Source organism: Hyperolius riggenbachi, chromosome 5 (genome assembly GCF_040937935.1).
Source record: "Hyperolius riggenbachi isolate aHypRig1 chromosome 5, aHypRig1.pri, whole genome shotgun sequence".
Classification (NCBI taxonomy): Eukaryota; Metazoa; Chordata; class Amphibia; order Anura; family Hyperoliidae; genus Hyperolius; species Hyperolius riggenbachi.
This window is the reverse complement of record NC_090650.1, coordinates 39,566,242-39,580,656: the sequence shown is the minus strand read 5'-3', so window position 1 is coordinate 39,580,656 and position 14,415 is coordinate 39,566,242. Positions and strand designations below refer to the sequence as shown.

General features: G+C 45.3%; 1 protein-coding gene across 3 annotated transcripts in view; it reads right to left on the bottom strand.

Annotated features, from left to right (window-relative positions):
- Nucleotides 1-14,415, bottom strand: part of ABCB1 (ATP binding cassette subfamily B member 1) — a 148,119-nt gene that overhangs the window by 28,190 nt on the left and 105,514 nt on the right. For all 3 annotated transcript variants that reach the window (XM_068235515.1, XM_068235514.1, XM_068235516.1), the window contains 3 exons: nucleotides 10,262-10,432; nucleotides 6,561-6,722; nucleotides 1,657-1,845 (listed from right to left, as the gene is read on the bottom strand). In XM_068235515.1, coding sequence (XP_068091616.1) covers nucleotides 1,657-1,845; nucleotides 6,561-6,722; nucleotides 10,262-10,432 — 522 coding nt within the window. The remainder of the gene's footprint in view (nucleotides 1-1,656; nucleotides 1,846-6,560; nucleotides 6,723-10,261; nucleotides 10,433-14,415) is intronic.

Genomic DNA, 14,415 nt, shown 5'->3' with positions numbered 1-14,415 from the left:
ACACACAGGGGGCTGAACATAGAAGAGGAATGGCTGTGTTTGGAAGAGTAGTCTGCAAACGGGAGAGGCTGAAAACTAAGAGCATCACAATTAAAGGGACTCCGAGGAGTAAAAAAAAACTAAATCGATACTTACCTCTTACCTGGGGCTTTCTCCAGGTCGGGAGGTCCCCCAGCGTCCTCCTGGCTCCTCTCCCGATCCCTCCACAGAAATCACGACCGGCGACACGTGGGGCCGAGTGTCGGGCTTACACTTCCTGAATGATGACGCTCATCGTCATCACGTCAGCCACTACGCATCATCACAGCGGCCGGCGTGACAGTACTGCGCATGCGCGGTTTAGTTAGAAAACCGCGCATGCGCAGTACTGGCTGGTGTGATGACGAGCATCATCGTTTAGGAAGTGTCAGCCCGACACTCGGCCCCACGTGTCGCCGGTTGTGATTTCTGCGGAGGGACCGGGAGAGGAGCCAAAGATGGGCTGCTGTATATGGATGTTACACATGGAGGAGGGGGCTAAACATGGTGTTGGAGGGGTTCTGCTGCACATGGAAAGGAACAACAAAAAAGTTGGCCTAAGGGGTGGAAAAATGTATGAATTTGGCCTTGATGGAGCCTCGTACTATTGCTACAGAAAATGTGGCCAATATCTTAGCACTAAAAATGGCACACAGACCTGGGCAAACAATGTACATGTCTGCCCTTGTGTTACTCACTTCCTTTTCAATATAGCCATGCCCACTGACGCATTGTGCCCTCCCACATCCCAGAAACATGCTGGAAGGTGAAATGTAGTAAAGGAATTAGATGGTGTCAACTGTTCACCCTCCTCTGTAAAACGCTGTGGAAAAGAGTCTACAGTGATGAGCACACATTTCGCATAGATGTAATTTCACATTGTAATTCGCAATTATAGTGCAAAATCTTAATGCAAATTTTCTGGATAAATTGTAATTAATTTTGTTTGTAATTGTATTCATTCGTAATTTCGGGTAATTTTGTGCCGACTTTAGCAATTAAAAGCAAACCCTCATTCATGCTTTTGCCACCAAAAAAGACCTTGGGCTTGATTCACTAAAGCGTGCAAAGTGTTAGCACGCTAGTGAAAAGCCACTTTGCACGTGCTAACATGCTTTGCACGTGCAAACTACTTACCGGTAGCACCCTAGTTTGCACGTGCAAAGCTTTTGGGCGTGATAACGGAGTTATCATGCTTTTGTACTTTATGAGAAAATAAAAAATGTTAACTTTTTTTTTTTAGTTTGAAAAACATATTTTTTGCATTTTTAAAATCGATTTTCTCATAAACATCAAAGTTTTTTTGTAATATTCTTTTCAATTATTTGACTTGTACCCACTATTCTCCTGAACCTATGTAGCAATTTTGGTGATAATAGCATGAATGGGACTTTGTTATTCACTGCTAAAGTCGGCACAAAATTACGTGAAAATGTACGCAAAATTAGGAATGATTTTACAAAATCAATTGAATTGACAAATCCTTATTACATATAGGCGTAATTGCAAACATTTAGGTGAAATTTCACATAACCGTAAATAGCTGATTATGAATTATGATCATCTCTAGTCTACAGAAATGGTTCATAATCTAAATTCAAAAATAAAAATAAAAGCCAAAAGTCACAGGATACTCACAACGGCGTTCTCTTCCTCCTCCTCCTTGTCTTCTTTCTTCGTCTGCTTCTTGGATGACGCTTTCCTGAAGCTGCTATGTCGGCTGGATTTCCTCCGTATTAGTTTGGAATTGTGACGAATATTGGTCTCATCGATCTCCTCATAAGCGTTCTCTGTAAGTGCTCCATCATCTTCCTCTGTTTCTAATGTCTGAGGGCAACACAGAACCACCAGAGTGAGCCGTGTGCAGGAGAAAACCAGAGAAAACAAGAGAACGAGAAGCATCAAAAAACAGGCTAGCACTTCTCCAATCCCTTCTAAATTCAGCGGCCCGCCTCATTCACCTTTCCACACGCGCTTCTGATGCAGCCCCACTGTGCCGTCCTCTCCATTGGTTACCCATTACCCAGAGTATCCAGTTCAAACTCCTGACTCTAACATACAAAGCCCTCCACGAGTTGTCTCCTCCATACATCTCCTCACTAATCTCAAGATATTGTCCCTCCCGCAACCTTCGCCCCTCCCAAGAAATTCTCCCGGCCTCTAAGCTGATCACCTCCTCTCATGCACGCATCCAGGACTTTACACGAGCATCACCCCTTATCTGGAACTCCCTTCCACAGTCTGTACGTCATGCTCCAAACCTGGACATCTTCAAACGCACTCTTAAAACACACCTTTTCAGACAAGCTTATAACATTCTATAGCCCTTATTTACTTATCTGTCACAATGTAATCAGAGGCAAAGGATCACTGCCTCATCCATCCTCCACCCCCTTACCTAGTGTCCCCCCCACAACCCATTAGATTGTAAGCTCGCAAGGGCAGGGCAAACCTCCTAATGTTTACTGTTGTTATAAAAGAAAAAAAGAGAGGAAGGCAGGGAAATGGGACAGGGAATCTGATTATCTCTTTTTCAGTTATAATAACAGTACACATTACCTTTCATGGATCAGAGTATCAGACCAGTCAGTTATTCAACATGAGCAAAAATGAACAGCAGGGGGCACCATTTCCTTATATCAGGCATGTCGGACTCCAGTGGAACAGTGTGCTGGGTCTAACAGGATAAACGAGTAAACCCGCGATTCTCAAAAGAATTGCACAACCACCGCAGAGCCCCTGCTGCCCAAAATCTGGGAGCGCCTCCAAGCTTGCACACACCCACCACAGAGCCCTCCGCTGCCCAAAGCCTAGGTGCATGCCACTGCTGCACCAAGCTTGCACACACCCGCCATAGAGCCCCCCTGCTGCCCAAAGCCTAGGTGCATGCCACTGCTGCACCAAGCTTGCACACAGCCGCCACAGAGCCCCTGTCACCCAAAAGCCTAGGTGCATGCGCCACCGCCTCAGAGGCCCCCGCCAGCCAAAGCCTATGCACGCGCCACCGCCTCAGAGCCCCCCGCCGGCCAAAGCCTATCCACGCACCACCGCCTCAGAGCCCCCCGCCGGCCAAAGCCTATGCACGCGCCACCGCCTCAGAGCCCCCCCGCCGGCCAAAGCCTATGCATGCGTCACTGCTCAGAGCCCCCCGCCGGCCAAAGCCTATGCATGCACCGCCGCCTCAGAGACCCTCACGCCGGCCAAAGCCTATGCACGCCCCACCGTCTCAGAGCCCCCCGCCGGCCAAAGCCTATGCACGCACCACTGCCTCAGAGACCCCCGCCAGCCAAAGCCTATGCACGCGCCACCGCCTCAGAGCACCCCACTGGCCAAAGCCTATGCACGCACCACTGCCTCAGAGACCCCCGCCGGCCAAAGCCTATGCACGCCCCACCGTCTCAGAGACCCCCGCCAGCCAAAGCCTATGCACGCGCCACCGCCTCAGAGCACCCCACTGGCCAAAGCCTACACGCACCATCGCCTCAGAGCCCCCCGCCGGCCAAAGCCTATGCACGCACCACTGCCTCAGAGACCCCCGTCCCCCAAAGCCTATGCACGCACCACCGCCTCAGAGACCCCCGCCAGCCAAAGCCTATGCACGCGCCACCGCCTCAGAGCACCCCACTGACCAAAGCCTACACGCACCATCGCCGCAGAGGCCCCCGCCGGCCAAAGCCTACACGCACACCATCGCCTTAGGGAGCACAGGGCAATTTTACCATTACTAGCGCAGGGGGAGCACCCTATGGTAGCCCATTACCGCAATAATGCACACATTTCTGTAGTAACATGTGTTACCATAGCAGCATGCGTGGCGCTAATAGGTTAACAGACGGTGGGTGCTCCCCCTGTGCTAGTAAAGGTACAATTGCTGTGTGCTCCCTGCGGATAGCACCTTTACCAGACTGTAGTGCATCAAGCCCTTTGTTGGAAAATCACTACAAAATTATTATTTTATAAAACACCAACATCTGTTGTGGTGCTGCACAAAAGAATATTTTATGAAGAAGGCAACAGAGATAAGACCTGGTTGTATGGCTATGGCCCACCTTGTCATATCTTACACTGTTAATGGCCGAGGCCTCAAACCTGTTACAGACGGTCATTAAGTGACTGGGGTTCAAATTCACTAAAGAGGTGGAGCCACAAACAGCCAATCAGATTTCTTTGCTGGATAAACTGCTTCCATTCACACAATTTTGATGCCAGGAACCCGAAAGCTCACAAACTTGGTCATAAAGTCACTGTGTGTCAAGGTTACAAAAAAGGGCGAAGTCAAAAACAAATTTCCCTGGGAAAATGTAAACAGCAGCCCTTCTTCACTGTTAATGGCAGGGTTCTCAAACTATGCACAGTTGGTTACTGGGTGACTGGGATAAATATTCAGAAAAGTGGGTGGAGCCTAAAAAAGCCAATCAAAATTCACCTCTTGATTTTCAAGGGACATATTAAAATTGCTGCCCTTCTTGCACTGTTAATGGCACAAGCCTCCAACCCGGTACACTTTGTCTTTGGGTCACTGGGCTTCAAATTCAGAAAAGGAGGCAGAGCCACAAACTGCCAATCAGATTTGGTTCATTTCACTGGGAAAATACAAATTATTGATGCCAAGGACCCCAAAGCTCACAAACTTGGTCATTGAGTGTTTGTGTGTTAGTGTTAGAAAGAGTGGGCGGAGCCAACAGCAGCCAAATACATATACATACCCGGGCAACGCCGGTTCATCAGCTAGTATGATATATATATATCTGTAGGTAATACAGCAATACCAAGATACAAAACACATCATTCATGAGAAAACAGGAAAACAAGAGATAATCAACTGTCAACAATGTAACTCTCCTTAGGACTGATTCACAAAACTTATCTTAAGAATTATTTAATATTACTTATTCACAGATAATTTACCTCTACTTACCTGACTTAACTCATCATTTCTTTCTACTTATCTGCCCCAACTCATTATCTTACTTATATCCCCTTGGGGCTGATTCACAAAGTTTTTATGTTGAACTAGCTGATGACCCGGCGTTGCCCGGGTATGTATTTGGCTGCTATTGGCTCCGCCCACTTTTTCTAACACCTGACAAACAAACACTTAATGTCCAAATTTTGGAACCTTGCGGTCTTTGGCATCAATAAATTGTATATTCCAATAGAAATTAAACAAATCTGATTGGCTGTTTGTGGCTCTGCCCCTCTCCAGTATTTGAGACCCAGTCACCCAATGACCAACTGTAACAGGTTTGAGGCATCTGCTATCAACAGTGCAAAAATGGCAGCAATGTAATTCAAAAATCAACAGGTGAATTTTGATTGGCTATTAAAGGCCCCACCCACTTTCCTGGATATTAAGCTCAGTCACCCAGTGACCATCTGGGCAAAGTTTGAGAACCCTGCCATTACTAGTGTAGAAATGGCTGCAGTTTATATTTTCCCAGTGAAATTTGTTTTTGGCTCCACTCACTTTATGTAACCTGGACACAGTCACTCAATTACCAAGCTTGTGAGCTTTGGGGTCCTTGGCATCAAAAATTTGTATTTTCCCAGTGAGATGAAACATATCTGATTGGCTGTTTGTGGCTCTGCCCCCTTTTCTGAATTTTAACCCCAGTGACCCAATGTACCAGGTTTGAGGCTTTTGCCATTAACAGTGGAAGAATGGCAGTCATTTTAATATTCCCCTTGAAAATCAACAGGTGAATTCTGATTGTCTTTTTTAGGCTCCACCCACTTTTCTGAATATTAATCCCAGTCACCCAGTAACCAACTGTACAAAGTTTGAGAACCCTGCTATTAACAGTGAAGAAGAGCTGCAGTTTACATTTTCCCACATTTCCGCCCACTTTTTGCAACCTTGACACACAGTCACTCAATGACCAAGTTTGTGAGCTTTCGGGTTCCTGGCATCAATATTCTGTGCAGTTTATCCAGCAAAGAAATCTGATTGGCTGCTTGTGGCTCCACCCCTTTAGTGAATTTGAACCCCAGTCACTTAATGACTGACTGCAGCAGGTTTGAGACCTCTGCCATTAACCGTGAAAGAATGGAAGCAGTTTCAATATTCCCCTTGAAAATCAATAGGTTAATTTTGATTGGCTGTTGTAGGTTCCACCCACTTTTTTGAATATTAATCCCAGTCACCCAGTGACCAACTGTGTCAAGTTTGAGAACCCTCCCATTAACAGTGTAAGAATGGCTGCAGTTTATATTTTCCCATGTAAAAGTTAGGTTTTGCTTCGCCCACTATTTCTAACCTTGACATACAGTCACTCAATAACCAAGTTTATGAGCTCTGGGGTTCTTGGCATCAATAAGTTGCATTTTCCCATTGAAATTAAAGAAATCTAATTGGCTGTTTGTTGCCCGTCCGCCCCTTTTAAAAATTTCAACCCCAGTCTCCCAGTGACTGACTATCAGATTTTAGGCCTCTGCCTTTAACAGCGTAAGAATGGTTCCAAAGTAAATATTCCAAAGTCATGCCAAATAACCTCATGGAATGCGGGGGGGCTGGAGGAAGCTGGGAGCCAACATACACTTACCTGCATGGTCACCAAGTTGTAGTAGACACCCTCTTTTTTCATGAGTTCACCGTGGCTACCCTGCTCAGTGATGACACCCTCATTGAATCCAGCTATGGTGTTTGCATTCCGGACTGTAGACAAACGGTGGGCTATGACAATGGTGGTCCGGCCTTCTCTGGCCTGGAATAAAAGATGTTTGTAAAAATCATTAACATCACGACTAAAACGTAAATCTCATTACAGGATTTGCCATCATTTCCTGTCTTCTGGCAGAGAATCCCAAAACCACACCACACTTAGGTAGTGATTATCACTTTAGCAATAAAATCTCTACAGCCTGCAACCGTACAAACATGTTTCTGATAAAGGCATAACTAGTCTATAAACACCTTACAAGTGAACAGTACACATAAATACATTACTCTAGTTACTTATTATAGTGGAAATACCAACAGGGATGAGGAACTCCAGAAACAAGGCAATCTGTCAGAGAAGGAGTCACACTGGATTCCTCTCTTTCATTGCCAGAGGTGAAAAGCGGAGATCTCCCCTTTCTTGTTTTTTTTTTAAATATCACATTACAGCTGAGATTGGCTTGTCGCTGTTTAAAAGAACCTGAAGTATATAAAAAAAACACTAAGGGCAGCTTTCCATTACAAGAGCTTTCGATGCGATTTGATTGTAATGCAATTTTTATGCAATTTTACCTAATGCGATTTCTAAACGATTTTGATTAATCCCAAAAGTCCTGAATGCTGCATTTTTCTGCCTTTTAGCGATTGTGTTTTGCAATTTGTAGTGGAAAACAGCTCTAAAACTAAACATGCTCCCATCTTGTTATACTAATACCACTGTACAATATTACTAAATCCTATTTTAACCACTTTGGGACCGGCCGCCTAACCCCCCTTAAGGACCAGGGCATTTTGTGGTGGAGGGGGGTGCGCGCGTTTGGGGGGGGTCGGGCGGCCGGATCCCTTCTGTGGCTGGCTGGGCAGAGTCCTCCCCCTATGGTGGCAAGTGTCCCCCCTGTAGCTGGCAGCCATCACTTACCTTCCAGGCTCCAGCGATGAGCCGCAGAAGCCACCTCATCTCCGGCCGGCATCTCTGCTCCAAATCACGCTCAGGTCGGGTCGAGGCTTGATGACGTCATCAAGCCGGGACCCGGCGCTGACGTCAGACGGAGCAGAGATGCCGGCCAGAGCAGAGGGGGGCGCCGATCGTCACTGGAACGGCAGGGAGATGAGTGGATCCTCTTCTTTTCCCCCCTGCCGCCACCGCTGTCAGAGTGATCACTACGATCCGACGGCGATCGTAGTGATCACGTGATCAGCAGCCATACGCGATGGCTGCTGATCACTAGGGGGAGATGCCAGCTGTCATATGACAGCTTAATCTCCCCCTCCGGGTGCGCACGATCGCGTCGGGAGCGGTGCTTTAGCGCGGACGTTGAATCAACGTCCGGTCAGAACGGTACCGCCACCTGCCGGACGTTGATTCAACCTGCGGCGGTCCCCAATAGGTTAAGAACTAAACCCTATTGTTTTCTATGGAGTTGTGTTACCTAATCCTTGTACATATAAAACACACCAATAAGGGTAACAGTTGGAACTCTGAATAAATATAATAATTTAACCAGTTCACCACTGAGGGGTTTTCCCCTTTTGGACCAGAGCAATTTTCACCTTTCAGCGCTCTTCACTTTCTTTCACCAAAAACTTTATCACTACTTATCACAACACAATGATCTATACCTTGTTTTTCCCCACCAATTAGGCTTTCTTTGGGTGATACATTTTTGCTAAGAATTATTTTTTTCTAAATGCATATTAATAGGAATAATATGATAAAAATGGAAAAAAATATTTCTCAGTTTCTTCAGCCACTATCGTTTTAAAAGAATACATGCTAATGTAATTAATGTATTGCTACTGTACCCATGTATTTTATTTGCCCATTTTTGTCCCAGTTATTACACCATTTAAATTATGTCCCCATCACATGTATAGCGACAATATTTTATTTGGAAATAAAGGTGTATTTTTTCCCGTTTTGCATCCGTCACTAATTACAAGACCTTTTTTGCAAAAATAACAGTAATATACCCATATGACATACCGACTTAAAAAAAGTTAAATCAACTATTTATGTATTTTTTTTTAATATCACTTTTCTTTTGTTTTAATAAAAGTGTTTTCTTTTGGTAACTATGGGAGAGGAGGTAAGGGGTTCATTAATGTAGTATTTTACAGATTTGTATGTAAAATGCATGTAAGGTGTATGTAGGTGTAATTTTACTATTCGGCCACTAGAAGTCCACCTCACTTTATTTCAATGTGTGTTTCTTTTACAGCATACACATGTTACAGGAAATAACGAGTGTATGCCTTAGTTTCACTTTTATGAACATGCCATCTCATTGATGCTGGTTTCACTGATCACGGGCACTTAGATCAGTAAACGGACAACAACACAGGTAGGTGCACGGCCGGTGGCACGCGGTGGCATGCACAGCGGCGGTCGCGACAAAATATGTTTATATACACCCCTGGAGCGGAGATGAAGTCTGCTGTGGCGTAGATATACTGTATCGGATCTGATTAGTGCTTAATTGGTGGTATTTAATAAGTCCCTGATTTGAAGATGTTTTATCATTTAAAATTAAAAAAATATTTAAAAAAATATTTAATTTAGTCTTAAACCTATTAATTACATAATTAAAAACAATCTCTACACATTCCCTTTAATCACTTGCCGACCGCACACTCATACCGTGCGGCGGCAAAGTGGTAGCTGGAGGACCAGCGACGCAGATCTGCGTCGCCAGGTGCCTCCCTAATTAAAGGGGAACTGAAGAGAGAGGTATATGGAGGCTGTCATGTTTATTTCCTTTTAGACAATACCAGTTGCCTGGCAGCCCTGCTGATCCTCTGCCTCTAATACTATTAGCCATAGCCCCTGAACAAGCATGCAGCAGATCAGGTGTTTCAGACTTATAAGTCTGATCTGACAAGACTAGCTGCATGCTTGTTTCTGGTTTTAATCAGATACTACTGCAGAGAAATAGACCAGCAGGGCTGCCAGGCAACTGGTATTGATTAAAAGGAAATAAACATGATAGCCTCCATATATATATCTCTTCAGTTCCCCTTTGAACAGGAAAGGCCGCTCGCGCGAGCGGCCGTTTCCTGTTAGATCACGAAGCGGGTCTCCGTGAATAGCCTGCGAGCCGCTGATCGCGGCTCGCAGACTAAATGTAAACGCAGGAGACATTTGTCTCCTTTGTTTACATTGAACGGCGCTGCTGAGCAGCGGCCGGGGATCGCCGCCATGTGACAGAGGACATCCTGTCACAGGCTGCACAGGACGGATAGCGTCCGGTGCAGCCCCGATCACCAGGGGGGACAGGTAGAAGAGGGAGGGGGGGAATTTCGCTGCGGAGGGGGGCTTTGAGTTCCCCCCCCCCCCCCAAACCTCAGGCAGGCAGGAGCGATCAGACCCCCCCTGCACATCATCCCCATAGGGGGGAAAAAAGGGGGGCGATCTGATCGCTCTGCATGTAACATGATCTGTGCTGGGGGCTGCAGAGACCACCCAGCATAGATTACAAAAAACAGCGCTGGTCCTTAAGGGGGGGTAAAGGCTGGGTCATCAAGTGGTTAAGATTTTTCCTACACTCAGATTGCATGCCAATCCATGGAATCATGCCATGAGCTTACCTTATCTAGAGCAGCCTGCACGATGGATTCGCTCTCCATGTCCAGAGCAGAGGTGGCCTCATCCAGGAGGAGGATTTTGGGGTTGCGCACCAGCGCCCGGGCGATAGCGATCCTCTGCTTCTGTCCCCCACTCAGCTGTGTTCCTCTCTCTCCAACAAGGGTGTCAAATTTCTAAAGACACACATCCGCATGTAGAGTATGAATGATAAAAATTCTTTAGAAGTAAAAATATTTTCCTTACTGTCAACATTGGCCTTAATTCACTAAGCTTATCTCCTGTCTTTAATAACGTTTCCTAACGTTTCCCAGCTGTTTCTAGTGTCATCACCATGGTACTAAGGCATGCAGTATTCACTAAACTATTTACCTCAGGCAAACCTAAAGTTAACTCTTCTGTCTTTAACCACTTAAAGGGATACTGTAGGGGGTCGGGGGAAAATGAGTTGAACTTACCCGGGGCTTCTAATGGTCCCCACAGACCTCCTGTGCCCGCGCAGCCACTCCCCAATGCTCCGGCCCCGCCTCGGTTCACTTCTGGAGGTTCAGACTTTAAAGTCTGAAAACTACTGCGCCTGCGTTGCCGTGTCCTCGCTCCCGCTGATGTCACCAGGAGCGCACTGCACAGGCACAGACCATACTGGGCTTGTGCTAAACACTCCTGGCGATGTCAGTGGGAGCGAGGACACGGCTGCACAGGCGCAGTGGATTTCAGACTTTAAAGTCTGAAATTCCAGAAGTGAACCGGAGGCGGGGCCGGAGCATCGGTGAGTGGCTGCGCGGGCACAGGATGTCTGCTGGTGACCATTAGAAGCCCTAGGTAAGTTCAATTCATTTTCCCCCGAGCCCCCTACAGTATCCCTTTAAGCCCACAGGGTTGTTCATTTTTGTGTATCTGAGCAATTTTCACCTTCCATTCATTCGCCAATAACTTTATCACTACTTATCACAATGAAATTATCTATATCTTGTTTTTTCCGCCACCATTTAGGCTTTCTTTGCAGGGTGCATTTGGCTAAGAATTACTTTATTCTAAATCCATTTTAACAGGAAGATTAAGAAAGAAATTTTAAAAAATCATTATTTCTCTGTTTTTGCCCATTATAGTTTTACATTAATACATGCTACCGTAATTAAAACCCATGTATTTTATTTGTCCATTTGTCCCGGTTATTACACTGTTTAAATTATGTCCCTATCACAATTTATGGCGCCGATATTTTATTTGGAAATAAAGGTGTCTTTTTTCAATCGTCCATCACTATTTACAAGCCTATAATTTAAAAAATGATATCAACATACTCTCTTGACATGCATATTTAAAAAGTTCAGACCCTTAGGTAACTATTTATGTTGTTTTTTTTTAAATGTAATTTTTTTTATTTTTTTTTTAATTTGGGTAATTTTTTATTTGGGTAATTTTTGGTGTGGGAAGTAAACAGCTAATGTTTAAATGTAAAAGAAGAACTAAAGAAAGCAATCATAAAACCCCTCCTGAAGAAACCATCACTAGATCCTAATTCTGTAACCAACTACAGACCTGTGGCGAACTTACCATTCCTATCAAAAGTTATCGAGAAAGCAGTCGCCAACCAGCTAGAAGCCAGGCTTACAGATAACAACATCTTTGATACTTTTCAGTCAGGATTCAGGAAAAGGCACAGCACTGAAACAGCATTAGTCCGAGTAATGAATGATCTACTTACTGCAAGGGACAAGGGTGATTGCTCAATTCTGATTCTTCTTGACTTGTCAGCAGCATTTGATACTGTGGACCATGAAATACTAATCCAGCGACTGAAGAATTACTGTGGCCTAAGGGGTACTGTTCTTAGCTGGTTTCAGACCTTCCTATCTGGCAGGACACAGCAAGTATGTCTGGGCACACACTACTCTAATCCAGTGCCACTTGCCTATGGAGTTCCACAGGGTTCTGTACTATCACCATTACTCTTTGCAGTCTACATGCTCCCACTGGGCAAAATAATCCAGAACTATGGTTTAGGATACCATTGTTATGCAGATGACACACAACTGTATCTGTCCTTCAAGCCTGGCACCCAAGACCCATCAGCATCCATAAATGCGTGTCTAGTGGATTTACAAAATTGGATGAACACCATCTGGCTGAGGCTGAACTCTGACAAAACAGAGGTGTTGGTGGTAGGTGGTCCACACATGATGGATAAAGTTCAAAACGCTCACCACCTCAAACTAGCAATTGGGGGAGATACTGTACAGTATAAAGACTCTGTGCGAAACCTTGGGGTGATCTTGGATGGAAATCTAAAACTCAGACAGCAGGTATCAGCTGTCGTCAAGTCTTCCTTCTTCCATCTAAGAAATATAGCGAAAATAAAACACCTTATCCCAGCTGAAGACCTACCTGCCCTGGTTCACGCATTTGTATCCTCCCGCCTAGACTACTGCAACGCCCTGTTAATCGGATCTACAGATAAGGTTCTGCGCCCCTTACAGCTAGTACAGAATGCTGCAGCCAGACTCCTAGCCAATGCCCCCCGCAGCTCACACATCACCCCAGTACTGCAAACTCTTCACTGGTTGCCAGTAAAATGGAGAATCAATTTTAAGATCTGCCTGCTGACATTCAAGGCTCTACACCACATGGGACCCAAATACATAGCGGATCTATTGGAACTTTATGCCCCTCCACGCACCCTCCGCTCTGCCAACAAGATGAAGCTGGTTATTCCCAGGATACACTTAACATTTGGTGCTCGGGCCTTTTCCTATGCAGCCCCTACTCTATGGAACTCACTTCCACAATCAGTACGAGAGGCTCCTTCTCTGGACAGCTTTAAAAAAAGGCTAAAAACTCACCTCTTTTCCCTAGCCTTTGAGACTGCATAATGCAGGGTCACAGCGCTTTGAGTCCCCAGGGAGAAAAGCGCTATATAAATATTATTGTTATTATTGTTATTGTTAAAACAATGCATTTATTTATTTAAAAATACATGTTGGTGTAGTTAACTATTTGGCCACAAGATGGCCACAGTCAAAAAAGTCCTGGAAGAATACGATCATGCTTTCAGGAACAAGAAAGAGGATGGGGGAACTTTTTTTTTCAGAAATACCGCGGTCTGATAAGAGACCATTGTTTTTTCTGCGGGGGACTTAGATCGGTGAATGGGAAATATATTCCCATTCACTGATCGGAGGGCTAACAAAGGGTGTCGGGAGCGCGCGCACCGCACACTGACAGCTGCACACCCTATCTGGACTAAAATATTCATGCAGATAGGCTTAAGTGGTTAAGTTAAAGGGAAGATCCACGCAGACTATAAAAAACAAACTACACTCACCTGGGGCTTCTTCCAGCTCAAGAGGTGAAGAAGCCGACCTCGCCAGGTCGGCTTCATGTGCACTCCACGGCGCGGGTTACGTGGTGTAAGTGACGTCATCTGGTCTCTACTGCGCGGGCGCAGTAGCTCTGTGCCTGCGCAGTAGAGACCCGATGACGTCCCTACACCACGTGACCCCCCGCACATGAAGCCGACCTGGCGAGGTCGGCTTCTTCACCGCTGGATGCCGGGAGGGGGAGGAGCTGCAGCGAGGGCACCGATCGACTGCCAGGAGCTGGAAAAATTAACTGCATGTGAAAATAACTACAGAGGAGGTAAATGAAGAACTAAAGTGTTAAGATAACTCTCTCACTGTGAAAACACAACTTAATACACCTTAATAAGGCAAGCTCGATGTGTGGTGATAAGTTCTCTTGCCTTATTATCACCAGCATGATCTTAGTGAATTGAGGCCATTATCTAAAAGCAGTTTATATGTTTTTTAATAATCTTACTAGTTGATTTTTGTTTAACTTAAAGTGCACCTGAAAAGAAAATAAACAGATAAAATTCTGTATCTGTCCGATAGGATTTAGCTGGAATTCAATGGACTTACTTGTTTATTTCAAGGTTAAAATCTATATTTAGACTTCTGACTCTCAGGCACATGAGGGTAGTTAATTTTTTACTGGCCATTGGCAGTTCGTCAACTTAGAAGCAGAAGTGTGACTAGAGGGTAGCAGCCCTCACAACTGCAGGGGGGCCCAGAGCTGTAAGGGGGCCCCAACTTCTACTATACGGATAAAGGGGTCCATCCTTCAGATCAGGGCCCATATGCAATTCACTTTTTCTCCT